Here is a 24,528-nt window from a genome sequence, read left to right as displayed (position 1 = left end):
TTCATTTGGGGTTTAATCTCTGTGCCAATCACTGAATTCATTCAATCGAACTTCTCATCCGAATGGTATTCGCACTCACAATGCTGGAGGCAAAAACCCCATTATGTTTAGTAGATTTTTCCAGTCTCTCCTCGCTCATTCACAGTCAGTCACGAATGGAAGAGGGAAGGCTATAGAGGATGAGCCAAGGGGTGGTTTTTTTTGGGGTGAAAAGGGACTAACTGAATGTGCTATCCATTACACTTGGGATTCACCCATTTGAAAAAGCACGACCAGGCTGAATTTGTGTATGAGCTGAGAATGCATAACTAACTAATCCAAAACGCTCCATCAATTTTAAATGAGCAATTTTACAACAAAAACACCATCAAGCGTCAGGGTCGAATGTTATGGTAGCCAGGATTTATTCTTCAGCCACAGATTTCTCCCCATTTTGACACAATTGAGAACTCTGGCAAAATATGGGGAGTCTTTTGATTTACACACGTATTGCACATGAGACAGAAATCCACTCGATAATTCATTGAAAAGTCATGCTTTAGGGTTGGAAAATGTGCTCAGCAGAAGGGTGAATTATTGCTATGAGACGCGCAGACGACGAAAATCTTCAATGCAACCATTAATTCTGCATTTTGCGACATCAAGAATGGTTCTTCGAATGACTTATTTTACTTGTAGGATGAGGGCGAGAGTTGAGTGCTCGTGAAATAAAAGAATTTGTCTTCAAGAAGAACCCTTCAAATAAAATAAATCTCTTTATTCTTATACAATTGTCCCTGAGGGAGAGTTCTTAAGAAATGGTCCTTATGCACTATTGTAGGAATATATTAACATAGAGCATTTCAATTTTGGATGCTTCTATTCGACGCTGTTCTAAGCCGTCTAAATACTATGAATTTATTAGAATGATACAATAAGATTGGAAAATTGGAAAGAATATAAAGCTGTATCAAAAGTTTATCTACTAATGCCATCCTTACTACACGTTTTATTAAGAAAATTTATTTCCCATCATTTCTTTACTTTTGAAGAGGTTTATAAAAAAAAAGCTTTTCTTAAGAGCATGTTTTTTTTGTTTCTAAAGGACTATCTATAATTTCTAGCAGAGTGCTTTCGCTAAAGTCTTTTCTAAGAAAATCACTTAAATACACGAAAGTGTATCATAAATTTCAAAGTAAGAAGTGACACTAAATCCATGGAGGATTAGAAAAGAGTAGAGGAAAAAAAGCTTCAAATAGAAGTGAAGAAGAAGGAAATTAATTGAAAGATTTCCTCATTTTCTCACGCAAAACATCTCTTGTTGCAAATTCAATTAAGGAGAAGCAAATAGAAAGATATCTATGCCGTTTGCCACCTTGCTAATTCCATTAATTTTTGAACGTTGCTATTTATGTTAGCTATTTCACCAGAGCAATTCAATTGGGAAGAAGATCCCATTGACTAAGCTAATGGATTATGTGATATTTCAGGCTTTCGTATTCTTCACTATTGGATAATCGTAATTTATTTTCCATTTCTAAGCTCTTTCTCCATGTCCCTGACAGTCCACAAGAGATTTTGTGCACCACACCAATTGCTGACTTTTGTAATCTCTGCTTTAATATCTTATTTGGCAATTGTTTGTGGTTTTGTGCTGACCAACAAAAAATCTGTTGTTCCTGTAACATGATTTCATTAGTGGTGAAACAAAAAAAAAGCACTTTACACTCCCGAAGAACTGGGGAAAAAATGTCAAGGTTGTGCAGTGGATTTCCTCACGCATATTTGGCCCACCATCCGAGTCTTTTCGTGAGATTTTAAGTTTCACGGAAGTTTTCGCTTCTGTGTTAATTTGTTTTATAATAACCTCTTGGGAATTCTTTAGCGGTACAATGAAAAGATGATGGTGAATAGGGTAAATGTGCCAAATTTCGGCATAGTTGCATGCAAGCGTCAAAGTCTCAAGTTTGAAATGGAATATTTTAAATACAAATTGATTTTTTTTATTTTTTCTTCTTAAAGAGTGTTGCTTGGAACCTTGTAAACCGTTTATCGTCTTTATTTACTCTAAAATCATTCTTAATATATTTTAAAATTAATAAAATTGTAGACATAGCTTTGTGCCCTATTTCGGCCAGCATCATTCTCATAGTTCCTTGCCCTTCGGGAATTCTTCCAATATCTTTTTCACGTCATCTCGTTTGTCGAAGCTACATTTTTTGTTATTCTTTTGCATTGTATAACCTCTAGAGTATGTAAAAACTAAAAATTCTCGGACATTCTAGGAACAAAAAAGGTGGCCGAAATTGCAAGCTGGCCGGAATTTGGCACACTTACCCTAAGTGAACAAAAAATTGGATATTCTGTAAATTTGATTAAAGGGGTGGTTAAGTGAAAAAACATTTCGCAGAATCTTACAATTCGTGAGTTCAACATAATACTCGGAATATTAGTATTGCAAAAATTTGTTGGGTGCATAAAGTTGTTTAGCTGTTCTGCTTAAAAACTCGTATAGACCTGAAGATTAGTCGAGAGAGGATTTAATGCATTAGATTCCTAGGGGTAAGAGGAGCTCCTTTGAAATAGGGCTTTTTCTTCTATTTTTAAATGGAACTGATCCTTTATTATAATGTAATTTAGCTTCGCAATTGGTTTGTGGAGCTCAGTTATTTCATGGTAGCGTCTAGTCCTATTCTATAATTAGGAGAAAAAAGCCTTATTCCAAAAGTGCCTCACTTGCCCCTTTATATTAATTTTGTTTTGAGTAATATCTCGATACACCGCTTTTTAGACCATAAGTTCAGCTATTGAAAAAAAAATTAAGGATTATATATTGCTGATTTCAGGCAATAAAATTATTAAACAGCAATCTTAAGTGAAGTTTTTACTGAATGTGAATATAATTTTATTGTTTCGAATTACGGAATCTAAGTCTTAAAATTAGCTTTTCAAATTTGGACAATTTGAATAAAATCGGTTACGAATTTCTCAATGATTTGAACAATCAAATGCAAATTTGAAATGCATAATAATAGCAAAGCTTCCAATTAGTTTATAAATTTTCCAATTATTTAGCTTACGTATGAAATCTTCATAAGAATTGTTGGTATTTTCATGAAATTTTGCCCATTTAAATTTCACGCAATCTTGATGATTCCAGCGAAAGATATGACCTTTTGGCCAAATGGCTTTTCGTTGCTTTTTCCCTCAAGTCAGAATAACCATCAATTTTCATTTCAACGGACATGTTTTGCCCAGCAGTGTCCAGGAGCACACCCAAGGGAAGTCAACAGAAACATTTTACTTGATTTGCGTGAGAAGTTAATGCGTGGTGTCCACATGAAGAAACCATCGTGTATTCCTCATGATCCTTGGCAAGCAATCATTGCCATGCATGGAAAAGAGCGTGAAGTCTTTTTTTTTTTGGGCAAAAAAAACCCAGATGATTGAGAGACATGTGATTCCCTGATGATGGTTTCAGCTGAAGTGGAAATTTATGACCATGATCGTGGGTGTGGGGGGAATGTGGTAAAATGAGGGTAATTGCATTGATTTATTAATCCATCTACCAAGTATCCAATTAAATTTTATGGCGCAGAGAGCATCCTTTTCCAGTGTCATCGACATTGGCAAAGTGCCGGAAGGATGAAAATGACACCATGTATACCCTTACACACTTTTCCCAATCACATGCTCCACAGAACTTTCAGGTGGAACGAGGTGGAAATTACATTTTCACAAACACTTTTCCTCACTTTTCCAATGAACACCTTCTACATCCGGATGCTCTCTGGCATTGCTATGTGGCTCATTCGGTTTCAATGTCCTACAAGGGACAATCTATATTTCCCTCAGTATGAATTCCATGGTAGGGCCCCATCCTGTTTACGGAAACTGCATTTCAATTTTCTGCACGAAAAATATTTGTGCACACTTCGCCGTATGGAATTCCATTGCAGCAAAACTCCCTCAGTAAATTCTCCCTCGATGCTGCAAGAAATATTTATTGTGCACATATTTGCAGAAACCATCTCACCCACAATTTTCTTACACACCCTGCTATTACTCCACGTTATTTTCGAGTCTCTCAGCCAAGTGGCACAGAATGTGTCGCCGCGGAAAATTAACTCATACACAAAACTTTTCTGCTGAGTGTATGTTTTCTAAATGCTAAGTAAAGACAGGAATTGATGGATTTTCTTTCATAGCTTACAAAGGGCAAATCTTCAAAAGGGAGTGTCAACATTTAAATATTAACCAGAATCTTTTGTACACGGTTAGTAGAATCCTCTACGAATAGAGCTATGTGTAACTTTTTCTGATAAAAGTGATAAAAGTTTAAATCACCTCATCAATATTGAACATGTAATAGGACCTTGGCCGTAAAAAAAGAAGAAAGATTGTTATAAACCTGAATGGTTGTGCCTATCCATTGAAAACACAGCTTGTGTACTCTTAAAGAAGGATTCCGAAAATCTGATTATATAATTTAAAGTTTTGGAATCGTTTGTAATTTGAAGTCTTTTCTAAATTAGAATTTTGAGATTTCTTCACTGTTTCAGACAGACAAAGAGTAAAAGAAGACTACAAAAAAGTGCAAGAACTTCATTGTTTTTTCTTTACTTCTGTCAACCTAAAACAGTGAGGAAAGTAACTGAAGCGTATTCAAGATCTAGAAATGCCTGGAAATTGTCTCTTAATATCAGGGGCATGACATTTCCTATGTTTCCCATATGTTTCTAGCGCGCCGAAAAAACTTTTAGGTTTATTAATTGTTTTCTGTCAGTGTAGAATGAATTAGCAAAAAATATAAAATACGAAATAAAAGCCAACTTAATACTAAATGGACAACTTAATGACCGAAAACTACAGATTAGCAACCTACGTAGTTTTGGAGATATCTAGTGAAATGTGTACGAAAACAGGGAAAAAATTACACTAAAACCGGTCGCATTTTTCAGAGCTAATGTCACCCCCTTGCTTAATATTTTCCTTGCTTTTCCTTGCAGGTAAACTTATAAGCCCGTTATCTGATTTTAGAAAAAAATGGTTGGAAGCTATGAATGAATTTGTAGATCTCGATTATTGCAAAAATAGTTTTGTTTGGCAAGCTGCCCATATATTTTGTACATCTCAAGCCTATAAGGAGGTTCAAAACCCTCAAAACATATGTAAAGTGTGAGACTTCTATATCTCATAGTTTCCAAAAAATCAACTTTAAGGTTTTCATATACTTTTGCGTAAATTAAACCAAATTAGCATAACTTCATAATAAAAGAAATTTTTCAAGTTTACAAACACAAGCCTATACCCTAATAATCAATGCACAATAACTATTGTTTTGTAAACATGTTTTCGATATAGTAAGGTGGGGTAACTGGATCGTTTTCCGAAGAGTGCTACTTAAACGCTTGTTTTTTGGACTGATGAAATTCTTTATTACGTCTTCTAAATCCATAGAATTATTCACTGTTTCATTCAGAAACATAATATAAAAAAAATTATCAAAAATATTAAAGAAAATTTATAAAATAATAATAATACTGAAATAAGTCAGCATGCACTAACTGGGTCGCTTTTTCGCTAATTCACTTTTAATTAAGCCTTGGGATTTAAAATACTTTTTTTCACAAGGAAAAACAATAAATGTTTTCAATCAACCAGCTGTGAAGAACCCAGCTGGCACAAGATTGAAATGAGTCGATTACACTTACTTATTTAATGGATAAAAATATTATTTTTGCTTTTTCTCAAACTTGAATAGTTATATTATATTACTGTAGTGACTATATTACGGAAATAAAAATAAAAATATTATTTTAAGTGGATTAGTCATAAACGATCCAGATAGCGAAGCGCCCGGATTAGCACACTTGACTATATTGCTTGTAGAAAGTGTGCGAGATGACTACCCCTAGGTACCATTTATTCTTTCTGAAATATCAAAAAACATATTTACAGACCAATAGTTGTTGTACTTAGTTATTGTAGTGCCAGAGCTATTACTCCCAAATTTGAAATTTCAGAACTAAGAATTCCCTTTATAAGGTACTCAAATCATAGCTACTATAAACATGCCACTTCGGTTTGATCTTCAATCTCTTCTACAGTAAAGTTGCGAATATGTTCCCTTTCTCTTTAAAAGTTTTTTTTTCCAATTTAACAAGACAATAAAGTGGATATTACATGTAATAAAACTTTTACAGGAGAGTGCAAAGACATTAAAAAGGGAAGTATTGGTTGTATCATGGAATTGATAGAATTCCTGTTTCTTCTTTAGAATATGGATGCTAAAACTATAAGTCAGAAATGATTGAACATACCTTGTAAATTCCATCGACAAGTTTTATCACCTCCTCCGTCTCCATCATGTGGCAGTAGATTAAAACACAATATTCCTATTCCTGAAATCCTCTCAACAATAGTGTTCTGTCTCTACAGACACTGCCGCATTGTCCTGCTGCCAAGTTCTCCGGGAGGAGTTTTGTGTGAATGAGTGGCTCTGTAATGTGTTCCCGGATGTATAAATTTCAATGAATCGCTGCCACTTTCGAAGATTCCCTGCAGAGTATAATCCGCTCACGCTGCGATTCCGAATTGTTCTAGAAAAAAGGAAAAAGCAAGAACTGCATAAGTTTGAGCGGAAGAAAATTTACAACTTTAAAACTTTTATACACAAAACATCAAGTTCCTTTAACATCATTGAGTTGAAGGCAATGGCTCTTCTGAAGTAATGAGATTCATTCATGTGGCAAATAATCAAGTTATTAAGTAATGTCTTTTGGCGGGAATGGAGTGATACGGAGATGTTTATCAGAGAAGGCACCTGAAACTGCTGTGTACAAGGTGGAAAAAGTATTGAATTTGTATGCAAGTCGCGATGGGGGGTGATGTTGGAGGGACGCTTATTGAATTGGGAATGACGGTACACACGAAAAATTCCGGAGCTAAAAGTGTCTGGACGTAACACCATAAATTTGCTATTATTTACAGTTCTGTGGTCGCGATATTGGACCTAAATTGACTGTCCGCGATTCTGGTTGGAATGCTATCGCTCGATAGATTTACAGGGGGTGGAACGTGCCAGAATTCCCTAACACCACCCACACTTTCACCAATGAAACAGAACATTAATTTAATGACTAGAGCTTTGCCCGAGTCCCTAGGGGCACTCCTCATGGGAAAGCCATGATCCATACTAGAAGTCATCACACATAATTCAGGACATTGCGCATTAAATCAGGCTATGTTATAATTTAATGAGTGCAATATCAATAAACAAATATTTGACTATCATTACGAGTATGCATTAAGACTAATTAATCAAGCAAAGATGTTCTTGAGGGAGAACCAAGTCAAAGGATATCTTTACACAAGCTTTCATATTTTTCGATTTTTTTCTGTAAAAGCTATAGTGCCTTGAGAATTCTACGACAGTTTTCGTATAAATAAGAACTGTACAGAATTTTTTTCGTATTAATTTCATCTTTTTTTATCATAATTTTGTGTAACCGTGGTATCACACTATAGAGAATTTCACATTAAAATTTTAATGTGATTCACATTTATTGTTTCTGATATCTGTCCTAATATGCAATTTTCGTCAAGAGATTTTAGAAATCGATTCATTTAGTGATAAAAAAGTGGACTCGAGTCACAAAAATTGCTTAAAATAGCATAAATAAGGTTGATAATTAATGAGCAAATTAATGAGAATTGAGCAAATTTATATGCAAAATTTGCTCATAAATTGTCCTTTTGCACGACATAAAAGTAGCGTACAGAAGGAAAACTTCCTCTTCTTCACTAAAATCTCACATTTTCGCTCAAACGACTGAAATGCTTCAAAAACAAAAACACTCATCTGACAACCCGTGTGCCATCATGACATTGAGCAATTCTAGCAATATGTCTTGACTAAATCAGCGATTTCGAGTGGTTCTAAAATTTTTAAAGAGCAACTTTTCACTTTAACTTTAATGTGAAATTTTCTAGTGTGATAACTCCGTAAGACCACGATTTTTGCTAAACGTGCATGTTAATATGTAAAGTTTTATAAAAATATAAATTCGTTTTTATTCGTTTATATATTCGCTGTTACACTTAGGGTAAGTGTGCCAAATTTCGGCATAATTGCATGCAAGCGCAAAAGTTTCAATTTTGAAATGTAATATTTTAAATACAAGTTGAATTTTTTGTTACTTCTTCTTAAGAAGTGTTTCTTGGATACCTTGTAGACAGACTTTATTTTTCCTAAAAGAATTCGTAATACATTTTAAAATGTCTAAGATTGTAAACATAGCTTTGGCAGCCTATTTCGTCCTCCTTCTTTCTCATAGTTCCTTGCGCTTCCGGAATTCTTCTTCTAATGTATTTTTCACATCATCTCGTTCGTCGAAACAACATCTTTTTTTTTATTTTTTTGCACAAGAGCATATGCAAAAACTAAAAACTCATGAAAATTCGAGGAATAAAAAAAGTGGTCGGAATTGCAAGCTGGCCGAAATTTGGTACACTTACCCTATGGCCTTTACACACTAAGAACACTAGAGAAATTAATGTCCATATTGAAGCCAATTCCCTATGCTTGTGTAGGAAAAACCGTCAAATATGGACATATTTTTCTGTAGTGTGTAGAAGCCATAAAAAGCGTTATTTCAATAAAGCGTAATACAAATATTACAGCTTGCAATTTTTTGTAGAAATTTATATTTTTTCGCGTTTTTGCGTAATAATGAATAACTTTTTTAAAAAGATAAATCTTCATGAACATCACTATACACATTTAATATTATTTTTGAAGAGATTCACGAACTATATACATGTGAGTCTCAGAAAACAGAATTATGTGAATGTCTGAAATAAATTTTGACAGAGAGATTAAAATTTAAACAGCAGCATTTAAATTCTTTCTGTGGATGTCTTTTTTGCACCAAACTCAAAAGATTATTTATGGTTGGTGGAATTTCGTCTAGAGTTCACTTTATGACCATCCAACAAAAATGAGTTTGATTGCAATCATGAGATTTGTATGCTGAGAAGGTCACTATATTAATTACATAGTGATGAAGTTTTATACGAAAATGAATGTTGATTGATGTTAAATGAAATTTCAACTGGCTGTATATCCCATCGTATGTCCATCATAATTTGCAAGCCATAGTTTTGTCTGAAAATACATCGTAGAGTGATTTTCAATTAATTGGAGTTGAGGAAAGTCGTTAAAAGTTTTAACTCCGCAGTGTTGCGTCGAACAATGCAAAAGTTTCGTTGATAGAGTTGAGCTTTTTGGAAAGCATAGGAAGAGGAACAATTGGGATAGCGCATGGTTGTAGACAAGTGCTAGTTTGTGGCGCAATTAATACGAAGTAGTGCAAATTACTCATCGCCTCGCTTAATCTGCCTTCTGATATTATCATCCATCCAATTCACTAATAAGCCCCATTTTGTCAGGCAAACAACCACTTTGCCAGTGAAGATTTCAAATACCCAGACTGTTTGTGTTTCCCCCGTTCGGTCCCACGGATGTTCTTCATCCTGGCAATTTTCACAGGAGCTTTCCCCAAGCAATGAATGGGTAAAGGCAAAGAAACCCAAGTTGATGGGAAAATTGGTGAGGGTGGACAAAAACCACCCACAGTTAATATAGTTTACCTTCTCGACGACGTAAATCCCGTAAATGGGGAGATTATATTTTTTTTTTGCTGAAAGGAAAAATCATCATTCTATATGGATTCTTTGGCTCCTCTGCTTCCGCTCTTCCATCCATTTTTTCTGCATTGAGATGGCAAATGTTCCCAAAATGACGTGTCTCGTGTGTTAAATTCAATTTCAATGTGTCTTGTGCTTAACCTGTCTAGCTTCTTCTGAGCATATACTTATAAGCCCATTGTACCTCAATCGAGAAGTAGGACGCATTGTCTATTGCAGTCAATTGAAATTCAATTAGGTTCATTCTTTTATGATGGATTTTCCATGCATCTCTCCAAGAAAATACAACGGCGGATGAAGCCATTCTCTTATTGATATTCTTAAATGGGAAGTTTTATGGTAGAATTTCATGTCAATCAGATGGATGATTTGTTGCATTCTTTTCTAGCAGTTTTATTGTTCGAAATTTATGTTTTTGCAAAAATTTTAATTTATACTTAAAAATTCACTTCGCTCAATATATCTGTGTATCAGACTTTCCAAAGACTGTTGCATTTAAAATTTAGAATAAAAAAACTATTAAACAGGATAAAGCTATGTTACAGAGCACGATTATATTAGCAAAAAACAATGTAAATATGTATATTGCAAAAACTTATGAATTTGAATAGTGTAGAATTTAAAAAGAGTCGCTTAATGACATAAAAAACATGTTTTTATTCTTTTCTTAAGGCCTAAATAATCATAAATCTTTTATACCTTTGCAATTAACATCTGAAAAATCAATTAATGTCATAAAAGGATTTTTTGAATCTTTTAAACCAGGATACTTTTTGGGATGTTAACGCTCATAAGGATGTATATATCTATTTAGACACCTATTTTTTTGATTATATATCAACCATTTTAATTAATAAAGAATATATCCCAAAAATGCAGATTTGAATTATATAGGGGAAGTATGCCAAATTTCGGCCAGCTTCTAATTTCGGCCACTCTGAGTGTAATTTCGGCCATGCAAATAAATTAATTAAAATTATGTATGTAATCTTCGAATAGTCAATGAATTCATTTTGCTTTTAAATATTTATTTATTTTAGGATGTATTAACAAAAATACCGTTAAATTTTAGGTATAATTTGAATTTAAATTGCGTTGTAAAACTCAGTGTGGAAAGAGTCTTACAAAAAATGTGACAGATCGATTGTGTTTCTAGCAGTCTTGTGATTTGTGGTAAAGTGCAGAAGGTTTTCCCTCGGTGTTTTTTTCATGAAAATTGATTAGTTTTCATTAAAGATTGTATCTGTTTATGTTAATAGTGAATCAATCTTTAAATTTCGGGTAAAATTTCCCAGCTAGATCCTGTATTTCTCGTGAAAAAGTATATACTTTGTGAGCGTCTCTCCGGTGATGTAGTGTTGCCTATTCCGGCAACATCTTTTGCTTTCCTAAATTTCTTATTCATTTTATGTTTCTTTTTCAATTTCTGAGTTCTACTATGTACAGAGAAAAAAACCATTGCTTCTATGAAAAGATGATGTGGAAAAGGCGTTGGATAAGTTCAGGAAGGGCAAATTGCTACGGGAATCTGCGCGTAAATTTGAGATGCTACTTTTCAGGTCTTCAGGACAAATTACACGGAAGATCTCTGTGCTTGTGGGTCATATAAACGTATTAAACTAAATATTAAACTCGTTCCGTTTGACGTTTCAAAATTTTCTATCCGTTGGGTCACAAAAGGTGTTCAGAAAAAAGGTGGCCGGAATTTCACTCAAAGTGGCCGGAATACTACCCGAAGCAATGTCCATATTTTTATTAATTTTTCAATATTTTTGGAAGTGATTTAAAAAGAAAACAAAGATGATAAACTAGTCTTCAAGGTTCCACACAACCCTTCTGAAAAGGAGGTGACAAAAAATATCAATATGAATTAAAAATATTGCATTTCAAACTTAGGACTTCGGTGCTTATATGCAAATATGCCGAAATTTGGCACACTTACCCTAATATCATTTTTTTTTTGGGAATCATCAAATACTTTATATATCTATTAATTGGTAAAATGCCAGATTCGACAATTTGAAACTCATATTATTATTTTCAACATAATCTAAAAATCAAAAAAAAAATCTTTCTATTAATATATTTTATTCAAAGCGTGTAAAAATCAAAATTCCCAAAAAAATTTGCAACATTGGGGCTGATGGAAACCACAAGATAACGCATCTTATCGTGTACATTGTATTATACTGCTGTAATACAAAAAAAAGTGATGCAATCTGTTATGCACTCTAGAAATAATCGTCTTTGCAAGTCAGCTGGAGCATTCTTGTGATAAATGAATAAATACTCCTATTTTCTATGAGTTTCCTTTCAATATCTGGAACGAATATAAGAAATATTTTGTAAGAAATTTCACAGTACAGTAGCATGAATACAGAGTCTCTGTCGATCGGGAAAATTAATTGCAAGTGGTTGTATTGAGTCCTTTTGATAAAATATAAAACAGAGTATATAGAAACCTCACTTATTCCACCAAAAGAAGTGAATGATCAATCAATTAGTTCCAAGTGATCTCTCCACATTGTTGATGGAATTTGTGTCGGAGCCTCTCAACGAACCACTGGAGCATTTTATTGGACACCGCACAGTATTCAGAGTGACAATTAAAATGTTGCTCTTTTCCATACAATTTTCACTCGCACGGAATAATATTCATTGTGATTAATCTGTTTTATTCCACCACAATATGCAACCAGTATGATCGATTGAGTTCAAGCAGAAGTTATTATGAAAGAAAATCATATCCAATTTGCACCTGTTGCATGAAAATCTTAGTAAGAGAATTCATAACAATCTTTGCAACAAAAATTAATTATCTAAAAATTTTCATTTTCATTAAAGTGCCTAGAGGACAAATCCAATTTCGTGTTTTTAATTGTTTCACCACAAATTGGAGAGCAATTTGTGAAGTCATCCACGAAAGTGACCAATTCTCACACAATATTATCTTTCCTCAGGTGTTTTGGACAAAAAAAAAAAGCGACAAACTAGTAAAAAGTATGTCAAAGTAACCGTCAAATAGCCCACTATCATGTTCAGCAATAAAGTATTTTTCGTGCTTAAATGTGAGAAAAATCGTCGACAATTAATCGCTAGTTAAATACCCCAGTCAATTGCACGAAACACTGAACACTTTAATTGAGTTTAAAAGCATTTTAGATTTGATTATGCGATTAGGTATCCCAAAAATCCTCCTGCACTATCGCAAGAGGGCATACTTTTGTGTGGCGACAATTTGCAATTAAATATTTGACAGTGGTTGAGAGAGTGATTTCGCAATATAATCCAATATGCACAAATAGCGGTAGCATTTCATTGAAATGTGGTCCATTTGGTGCCCCAGGAATTTGCTGCTACTGAGCTGTGGTGGCTTACGACATGACCACAAACAAGGAGAGGGAATTGTATGTGCAAGAAGAATTTATGATTATGGTGCAATCTCATGTTGGAATATGCGATTTACACAGATGAGTGAGTGTGAGGTCCGAGTTTACTAGAGATTTTCTATACTGGACACATGCACGAAGAGGCAAATTTTCCTAACCACATTCTCCCAGCTTATGCAGAGGACTGGAAGTGTGAGCAAAAGTGGTCCATGAGAGGAAAAGTCTTAAAAAAGTCTTTTTTTTCTAACACTTCCGTGGCTTTTACATGCGGAAGAAAGAAAGTGATCTGTTGAACAAGTTCAGCGGATGATAGCTTGAAGAACAAGGTTTCATTATAAAAAGCTGTCTTCCTGCAATATAAAGTTAACTTTTATTGGAATAAATTTAATTTTATTTCGTCTGCTCTAGTCTTGATCTTCTTGGAGACCCATTGAAACAGGTGCAGAACTTCAAGTATATCGGGATGTTATTCACAAATTATGGTAGGATGGGTAGGACAGACATAAAACAGGCCTGTCCATAAAACGGACATATAGATCAGGCTTCCGCAGTAATGAAAGAGCTCGATAAAAGGTCTTTTCATTCCTATTCCTATCTATGGTTATGTGAATTGGGTATAATGACCGAAAAAGTGATCACAGTACAAACTGCCGAGACTAGATACCTCCAGGGAGTAAGGGAATCACACGTTGAGATCGAGTGAGAAACTTAGCCGTTTCTGAGGGGTTAATACTCGTGGTTTGTTACTTCATGTTAAGAGATCACAACTTTTCTTGGCGTAGACATCTTCAGCGCAATGAATTAAGAAAGCTTCCCCATAAAAGCTATGCAAGCCATTGCATTGTCGGGACAGATCTAGAACAAGGTTACTGAAGTAAAATCAGGATATTGCCAGGCCAGGAACTCCCATCGGATCGACCGCGAACATCTTCTGCGGAAGTATCGACAGGCGCTAGCTACTGCATCCTAAGCCCCCTGGCACACTGACTGAGACAACCGATTGAAAATGAATGAACACTGAGAAAAAAAAGAGGGTGCGATTAATTTTTTTCCTCATAACTTTAACACTTTTTAGGTGTAAAAATATATCAATATTTTTTAATGTTAATTTTACACCTTTTTAAGGGTAAAATTAACATGAAAAAGGGTAACTTTAACCCCCAATACACCTAAAAAGGGTAATATTTACACCGATTTTGGATCAATACTGCAGGATAAAATTAACATTTCCGGAATGTTATTTTAACTTTTTCGGATTTCTCTCAGTCAGTGAATGAGCCGTAAATAATCAATGGGATCAATTTACTAAACTGTGGGACAAGTCACCGCCATGAACCCTATAGTAAGCTAATTAATCAATAAGGACTTGGTTTCGGGAATAATTAAAAAGTGAGCTTCGTGAAACTCTAAAACTTTCGGCAAAAATTTTTAATATAATCGAAGCTTGAATTTGTATTTTGATACTTCTTACAGTAGTCTATCAAGATATCGTTATCGTTTCTAAACGAGACATGTAAAACACATACAAATTTTTCTTATCAACGTCAAACACCAAAGCAAGCAATTTTATCGTAAAATGTTGAGCAGTACGCATAAAAACCGCTACCTACATATTAGAATACACAAAACAAAATATTCAGTCAAATAGTTCGTAAATGTTTTTGAATTCTTACTGGGAACTTACGAAATGCTTGTAAATCGTATAACCCATTAAAAAGTTCGTACAAGTTTGCACTTTTTTCACAAACATTGTCCGTAAAACAATCACTTAACGGACATATTTTCCATTCTATTACAAATTACAAACATTTGTTCGTAAATGATCGTTTAAACACATAAAGGAATGTTCGTAAAATTTTGTCATTTCTTCGTAAATTTTTCCCAGACAAACAAAAACATTCGAATAAATGTTAGTAAGAGTATTAAGAAATTAAGAAAGCTTATGAAAAACTATAAACTTTTACGAACTTCTTAGTGGGTTAAGCATTTCGTAAGTCCCCAATAGGAATTCACAAACATTTACGAACAATTTTACAAAATATTTATTTTTTTGTTTGGATTTTATAAAATACAAACAATACAAATACAACAAACCAGCCAAATAAAATTTTGGCTAGTCACTTTTGTGCGTTAACCCCTACGTTGTGGCTCGGATTAAAAAGAAGTAGTGTGATTCATGATATAATTGGTAATATGTATTATTTTTATAGCAAAATTTTTGTTTAACAAGATAATCATTGAATTAAACAGGTAGTGATAAGTAGCCGAGTTATGTTTAGTAGTCTCATAAATGAGACTTCAGATTTTTTTCGAATATCTTCACAAAAGAATTATACTTTTATTATTTCAAATAGATCGTTATTTTATTATCTATATATTTAGGACGCTTTGGATCACTGTTCTGTGATTGCCTCGATGAGTAGAAGATGGAAGCATTTCTAAAGTGGAAGAGAAATTATGTTTGACGAGGAATGTGTTTGAAAAGCCCGAAGAGAAACAGAAACTATCTGACTAATGGATGCAAGGATTTCCATCCAAATGGTATTCTTCTTCTTGAGCTCATCCACATAAAAGTGCCCGATAAAAGCTCTTACATTTGGCACTGTCCAGGCATGAATTCTGGAGCAGAGCATTGAATTTAATATATGCGTATACTGTGGCATTTAGTTGCAATTAACCGCTCCTATTGCACTACGTAATTTATGACACTTGACGACCTATAACCGTATATTGAAGTCAGCATAATACGATTCCAAACACTGGTTAGAAACACACTTGTGAGTCAAGTTGTCCATCCACGTTAGAATTGCTCCGTATGCCCACAGAAAAGGTAAATATTTATACATGGTCTCATGTGCAGAATAACAAACTCCCAGAGTGCAACATTGGTATATGTTTACGGCGGGAAAATAAAGTGGCAGTGAGAGCATCCATGTGAATGTTAGATTTCTGTGCAATAAGAGAGTGAATATGGGAGGATCATTGAGTCATGCTCTGGAAATTAATCCCCTTACCTCAAATTGCACTGTGTAAGGAAAAATTCGACGTGTTTATGTGAAAAACACACAAGTTGACACACCTGATGGACTTGTAAAGACGATTTCGCTGCATTTTTATCTACAAACGCACAATTAAAGACAATTTTCTCTGACAGTGTTTAGTCACGAAGGCTATTAAAGGAGTCACTTGGAAATTAAGCATCTACGGTGGAATTATATTTTGCCGATTCAATGGCCAATCACTCACAAAAAAGCTCAATATTCCGGAACTCTGAGTACGCAATAAAAAAAATAAAGGTGAGAAGTAATTTGTAAGCTTGATTATCCAAATGCTTTAGGCAATGAGATTCAGAGGTTCGATTAAATCGTATCGGGAAGTCCAATCATTAAAATTGACGACACTAATTTTTATAGAGAAATTAAAGTTTTTTTTTATAACTCCATAACCAGAAACTCTTGTATTAAAATTCATCACTGAATTGCTCTTTTATTTTTCAAGCTGAGCAAAATTTATCGGTGAATGCCCAAGAGATTTATACCACCGTGAAAGGTGATACAATATGGATGTAATTGAATTTCATTTTCAAATATTTAACTGCGACTTTTATCAAAATTATTTTTATTGGCTTTTGCCATCAGACTTGTTACGACGTTGCCGTGTTTAATCCATTAACGTTTAAAAGAATATGATGAGCAAATTGATGGAAACATAAGATGCTGTAGTCTAAAAAGAAAATTGCTATAGAATTGCCATAGATGTTTTAGGAAAATTTTAGTAATTTTACAATCTCAGGTAAGAACAATCTTTGAATAATATTTCTCTGTATTGTATGATACACCTAACGTCTAATTTCATTTACCATTTCGCATTTTTAAGTTAATGATAAATGTAAAATAAAAATTATACAAATAAAGACTTTAGCTTCATTCCAACTGTCAATCAATTGACATGGAATTTAATTTAACTGCCAAAAGTACCTACCTATAACATTTCAAAAGCTTATATAAAAATTTTCATTATTTATTTATCTTCATCTTAAGGGATCTCTTATCAAAAAAATATCAAAACAGTTTTTATAGTAAGAAAAATACCTTCAAAAGTTAACGTACCAGGAAAGGTAATGAACGCAAATCATTATCAAAATTGTCACGATGTTAATTTTTCCGTGCACAACTTCGTGCATAAATTTTGGATAACATTTCGCAAAGCAAAGCGTTCCTTACAATGAAGAGAAAAAGTGCAATAAATTATCCAAAATCATGGTCACTGATGGGTTAAAAACATCATACCCTGAGTCATCGATAGGGGAAGGAGGAGAACATAGAAAACTTTATTTTTTCGCATGTTTATAAAGGGATCTGGACTTTATCGAAGTGTGATTTAGATCGATTAAATAAGCATGTATCTAAATCAAATTATAGCTAGGTCCAGCATCCTTTAGATATATGCGGAAAAATAGCGTTTTCAATGTAGCCTCTCCTCCCCCCAAATTATTTTTAATTTTCGAAAGAAAGTTTTTTGTTACTTCTTTTATTTTCAATATGAAACAGTACTTAACAAATCGATTAAAAGGGATAAAATTAAAGGAATAATAACCAGTTCATAAAATTATAATCATAAAATTAGGTTTAGTAATATATTTGCGTCAGGGACTATTATCTAATAAATATAATATCTCTAAACTTATTTGCAGAGAATAAGTGTTTCTAGTCACGGTTGGAGATTAATGGGAATTAATGTATGTTATTATGCTTATGGCAATAATATTGCTTTTAATTTCCATATGAATGAATATTTTATTGCAAACACCCTCCACTCAGTTTGTACATTACCAACCACTTTTATTGACTCTGCATTCTCTCTATATATACATCGTTACTTAAAGCATTTTATAACTCCTCGAAAAATTATGCAGAATCATTTTTCTCTCCACTTCCCCTCCAGCATCGTTCTTGAACATGTATAGAGTTGAAACAGGGTCAATTTACAAATGAAAGATGGTGTCAGATTTCAATCAGTGAGACTTTCGTGAAGATACTGACCTTGACTTTTTAATGTGAATTTATTGAAATTCTTTATTGAATGCTTCTGAGTGATTCTTTATTGTTTAATCTTCGTACTTTTCACTCTTTAACCAATGTCAATTTGGTCAGCTTGTTCAGTTTTGCTTTGAGCAATTTTTCTTATGAATACACCTTTTCAGGAAAATACAAGTCCTCATCATAATGAAAGGAAGGGGGTCTTGTAGTACCCACCAAATGCTTGTTTCATTCACACAATCAAGTGCAGGTGTTATTTGCCGATTGTCTGTGCCTTGTCGAATACCATAGAGAATGAGATAATTCATTTTTGTAAGTCAGCTGCCATGGAGTGATTTTGTTATTAAAAGTACAAGGACATTTTTGCCAGCCACACTCAATAATAATTCATCTGCAGAAAATCGTGTGGTGAACCCAAAGTAAGAAGGAGGCAAGACAAATGACCTCACGATAGCATAAGATTCTGGGTCTTCGAGGTGGATAAAATATTGAATTACTTGAAATATGTATATTGATCAGTCTCGTGGTTCTATTGATTGGATGTCCCACTTTTTGACTAGCTAAAAAATCCACGTAATTTATTTTGCAATGCTGTTTGTCTCCCAATTGACCATCGTTTTGATTCCTCCATCATCCAATAAATTTACTCTGCATTGAATTGCGTGTTTATTTGAAATTTTTTCTCACCATCGAAAGTGGAAACTTGTCATTTTTCTCAACTTATCAACCAACGCATTTTCTTAGTCAAGTATCCCCTCATTTGGAACCTTCTCACGATTCCTCGATATGCATGGTAAATCTTGAGAATATCCGCGAAAGTTGCCAATTTACCAATCGACATCACAGATTGATTATCATTTTAGTAACACACATTTGATGACTTGGCAGATTATAATGAGATAATCGTGATTTTGTATAATTCTTGCCAAAGCCTACACGCAAAGTTTGTCCCTAATTCCCATTGAAAAGTATTTATTTATTTTTATTTTGTACCTCGTTGTTGAAAGTGAAGGGGACAACTAATCTATTCAATGAAGAAACTTAGTACAGAAGCTGAGTGATTAATTATTAGTAATAAATATTATTATTTCATTATACTTGTTTTTTTTCTTATATATATTTTTGAAAATTATACTATAAACCTGATTTTTACTAAAAGAAAATCTAAATACAATATTTTAACTCAAAATTTCTAAGGTTTAAATAAAATTAGTTCATATTCTTAATGCAGTACAGTAGAGCCTCGCTATAGTCCATATTTGGTTCCAGATTTGACACTTGGGTCGCACTATAGTCCATGTAATTTTTTAAAATTATCAACGACTTTTAGTATTGAAATTGTTCGACGGCTTCCACTTTCTTTGCGATTGTGGTACTTGTCCTCGCTCTCTTCATTATGGATCACAATTATCACAACTACTCAATAGAGTTTGCCAAAAATATTAAAATAATTATGACAACTTTGCATGTCGCGTACTAAAAAACATAACCTAACTTAAAATCAGTGTTTTAAAATCAACGGTCGATAAATTGTGGACTATAGAGCGATGGCCTATAGCGGGGTTCTACTGTATTGTTTTTTTAGTCTTTTTTTGTGAAGTATATGCAATATATTTGCTAATAAACGCATTATATTTTCAAATCTCTGTCCTACACACCAAATATCTTTAGCACAGTCATGTTCTAATATTGAATCTTGCAAATTATTTAGCTTGAATTTACGATACCGTTGCTGCATAGATATATTTTGTATTATTTACAGTAGACTCTCACTCAATCGGCTCTTTTTCACTCGGGCGACAAATTTTGTTGACAATTTTCACGTTTAATTATGAAGCTAATTCGCTCAAATTCGCTGTAGTTCTTCCTATTTTATCGTGATTCTTTATAATTGAGAGCTTTTTGTGGAATTTACAAAGGCTTTGACGCTCAATTCTATCGCTAAACCGGATGACATTTTGCCCCATATTCCCGATTGAGAGAGAGTATAGGCTAAATAAACAACCCGAAAATAAGTTTAGAACACTCTCATTTCAGTTGTTATACCAACTACCAAGCGAGCACTAAAATGATAACCGATTTTAAATCATCTGAAAACATACGTATTTTCAGGTGAATTCTGCTGACACTAAAACGACACTCGCGAGGCAGTGGCGTTTCCATATCGACTATCCATACTTTTCTTTCAATGACTGCTGACCTATCAGCTTATTTTTGCTGATCGACTCGGCAAAAGTATGCTGAAAATGTTGCCTTTTTCAGCAAAGTGTGCTTTCTGGGAAAATTTAAAGTTTTTGAATTTTCAATTTCGAATAAATAAGCATTGCGACATCGTCTACCCTGCTGAATAGTAGACCACGCCATTGATAAATCTCGTACGAAAAACTAAAATGTTATATTTTCCAAAGTTTTTGAGTTTCTAAATGCTTCTTTTAGTCTAATGAAAATGAACAGCAGAAAGATGAGAAGCTTTGTGCAGCGATGTTACATATAAGTAGGTGGGTCGTTCGAGATGATTAATGGGAATTTATTGATGAATAATAAACTTGTCCGCAAAGGCTTAAATTAAGTACTTATTAAGTGCTTAATAAATATTTAATCTTATACCCGAGATGGCTTATTTATTAATTGGCAGGGCTTTGTGACCCCACCCATAATTCAATTTGAAGGAGCTGTTGCTCCTGGAATGTCTGAATTTATTAAATATTTAAAATTGAAATTGAAAAGTCGTTTTTTACTGGTTTTTAACCGAAATGTTCTCGTGAAACGAATTGAACGAATTATACAGTAGTCAACTGTTTCCTAATACGTTAGCCCCTTGTTTCAACAAGACTTTCTTCAATAGGACTTTCATTTGGCGTATCGCCAAGTTGTTTGTTGCTTTGTACATTTGTTTGAAAGAAGCTTTAGTGACAAAATTTCCACACATTGTGTCCTCTGGAGGATGAAGAAGAGACAACGCGTTGGGAGATAATGTCGATACCAGTGAAAGTTTCATATTTTTCCCTCATCACAAAAGAAGTTACCACTAAAAAGAGAAGCATCTCAAAAATTGTCTCCATCTCACGCGACACGTCTCCAAGTAAATAAATGGGAAAGTTAATGCCCTCAATGGACACTCTGGTGGCATTTGTAAACACTTCGCCACAACATCAGGGCATATTCAATGTTTTGGCATAGAAAATCCATTAAAATCCCATTCTGCTGATTACAATTATCGTCCCCATGCACTCAAGCATACAAATGAGCCATCAATTGAAATTCCACTTTTGTCTTGGGGCTTGGGGCCAAGGAGCTGTCATAGAGGGCAAAAAAGTCCATCCTAGCAAGTGCATTAATAGCACAAAATTCCATCTATTGCTCACGTATAAGAATCTTTTTTTTTTTGTTTTTAAAGGAAAAATAATGTCTCTCCTGGTGCTATTTACAATTATTTTGCATTGTGAATTATACCTTGAGATCTATGTCTTGTTTGCTCTTTGCAAAATTGTGGCGCAGAAGCATGGGAGATGACAATGTTATTCAATGAAAGTGTAGTAAAATATTTTTCTTTTTAGTGCCGGCGACACTCGTCTGTATAATAAACATGCAAAAATGTGAATGGTGAACAATTGTACAAGGAGAAAATTTATGTGTAAATTGAAGGAATATTGTTAAAACCACGTGAGTTGCAATGGAATTAAAATATCTGGTATATGTGTACGTACATTATATTCGTGAACACACCAGAATAATTTTTCTCTAAATGCACCCACGTAGGGAGTGACAAGTTGAGCTTTTCTACAAAGCTTCATTCGTAATAATTTGCATTTAAATATGGGGATTTCATCTCCAATATATACAAGCTTTTGATCATAGTCTTATAAAGCTCGATAATGTTCAATTTTAGGTGCATACCACACACATACACTGAATATTTTGTTACTCATAAATTAGGAAAATAATCAAATCGTTAATTTATAGTGTCAACTACAGTGATGACAAACAAATTAATGGGATATGCAGAGATTTCTCTGCCTAGTCCCTGATATTGTGTTAATTCATTCAGTTTGCTGTAGCAAATGTTGACATAAATTATATCTTAAAATATAAGCAAAGAGGTTGAAGACCGAATTCCAATTTAAGATGATAAACATATACTTTAGAGAAGTCATTAGCAAAGATAAACAAGGGTTTACTGACCCATTGATTTTTTTAAATTTTTGTGTGGGAGATTGATTTTTAATTAATTAATACCATAAATTTGTTTTTAGGCTTTCTGGACCCCAGATTTTCCTTTGAACTTTTTGTCAATTTAAATAATTATTTTCTGAATATATTAATATCAAACTACTACTACAACATTAATATAGTTTCTTTTAGTTTCTCGAGAATAAGTTTGCCTATTAAACTGTTAATATTGGAATTATACTGAGAACATTGAGAGAGAGAGAAGAATTCTTTAAAAATTTATTAAGCTGCATAATAAGCTATTGATATTAAAAATCTGGTCAACTATATTAAATACAATACCCATTTATCATCTTTATCAATAATTAAAATTTATTTCATTAAGCAATAGATGTGATTTTTCAATATTTTTAATCCTATATCAGTAAAATACAAAACTGCCGGTAAAATTTTAAATTGTTTTAGTTCCCATTAGGTTTATTGAGTTTGGTGTTATAGGGAATGAAATATAAAAAATAATAAAAAGAAGAATAAATAAATTGAAAAATAAAATAATAAAAGAATAATAAAAAAAGTACTCTCCCTTCAAACGTTCATGCCTTCGAATAATGTGAATTTTCATTAAGTTTTCCTAAGAGACTTACACATTTCTATTAAATATTAGCCGGCTTATCATAAATTGTTGATAATTTCGTGATAATTTAGTGTTAATCTCTTACGAAAAACAAAAGAAATTCACATTATTCGAAAGCATGAACGTTCGAAGGGTAAGCACTTTCCCCTACCTAAAAATTTATTTTGGGAAAAGTACTCTTTCTTCGAATGTTCATGTCTTCGAATAATGTGAATTTCTTTTACTTTTCCTAAGAGTTTTCCACATGATTGCCACATAATTATCAATAATTGATAATAAACTAACTAATTTTTAATACAAATGTTTAAGTCTCTTAGGAAAACCTGAAGAAAATTCACATTATACGAAGGTATGAACGTTCGAAGAGAGAGAGTACTTTCCCCTTTCGCACATCAAAATTTTAATACAATTCACATTGATTCACATAAGATTATGTGATTTGTATCTTTGAATCATTTAATTTTTAGAATTGATTCTATCGATTTATAAAACATACAATTGGCCAGCAAAAATTGGTTTAAATTGACTTAATGCATGAAAGTGATTTCATATTAAAAAAAATTAATTGGAATCGTGTATCAGAGTAGTAATAATCGGAAACATCTCACAATTAGCAGTGTTTTGTGTTATTTTTTTCACAAAACGAAGAACATTGTGGTAATTTCCTCTCAGTAATTATATATGATTATTAAACATTAAGATTTTGTGATATATCAACATTTTGAGAAAATTTTCATTCTTTTTTTTTTGAACACGATAAAATTTCCGCAGAAAATGTTCAATAATGTTTATAAATCGAAAATCTCATTATTTTTAGGCAATTAAATTCTGAATTAGAAAAAAAATCACCTGGATGTATTCAGGAAATCTTTCAATTCAATTGTTCAGACATTTACTAAAAACAATTTTTAAAAACAATATAAAAATTTGGACCTATTTAATAAAATTATATGCAATAAAAACGTTGCAGGTCATTTATCAAAATAATTTAATTGTTTAAAAAAAACACATATTGCACAGCCAATAAACAAGCCTACAAGGAAAAATTGTCCTCAAGATATTTGTGTCAATATGGTGCCATTCAGTCAGAGGGTGTTTTACTTAATATTCCTCACTCTTCTTCATGTTTGCATCCCTAATTGGGGGAATTTCGTTTTGTCTTGCCTAAACCAAGAATTCGCGCAGAATGTCTCCAATTAGCAACACCCGGAGATCCTTGCCGCGCTCTTTACTAGCGCTTATTAAATTTCATTTCCAGACACTCTGTAATCCATAGCGAAAATCCTACTCTATTATTATATCTAATTACAAACTCTTCATCCATGTCCTCAATTGAATGAGTCCTCTGTGCCCTCTGTGCGATCTCTGAGTGAGTGCCTTGTCTGTCCAAATGATGGGGTTATAGAGGGTGCGAACCCATACAACTGGAATAAACTCCTAAATTGCAACGCTAAAATTTCACATAAATTTACCATTCACCATCCAAAAAATTGTACTATTGCGTAAAATGAGGAAAATATCACTGTGAGAGAGAAATGTTATGCATGTAATTTTCATGTTCAAATAATTCAGTATTTTATGTTGGCAATAAAAATGTTGATATGAT

At 33.3% G+C, this 24,528-nt stretch overlaps 1 protein-coding gene across 1 annotated transcript in view; it reads right to left on the bottom strand.

Annotated features, from left to right (window-relative positions):
- Positions 1 to 24,528, bottom strand: part of LOC129807978 (uncharacterized) — a 101,950-nt gene that overhangs the window by 31,793 nt on the left and 45,629 nt on the right. The window contains exon 3 of the mRNA XM_055857612.1: positions 6,303 to 6,581. Within this exon, the coding sequence (XP_055713587.1) occupies positions 6,303 to 6,350 (48 nt within the window). The 5' untranslated portion in view covers positions 6,351 to 6,581. The remainder of the gene's footprint in view (positions 1 to 6,302; positions 6,582 to 24,528) is intronic.

Source organism: Phlebotomus papatasi, chromosome 1 (assembly GCF_024763615.1).
Source record: "Phlebotomus papatasi isolate M1 chromosome 1, Ppap_2.1, whole genome shotgun sequence".
NCBI lineage: Eukaryota > Metazoa > Arthropoda > Insecta > Diptera > Psychodidae > Phlebotomus > Phlebotomus papatasi.
The sequence above is the reverse complement of the archived record's forward strand: the minus strand, read 5'-3'. Positions and strand labels throughout refer to the sequence as shown.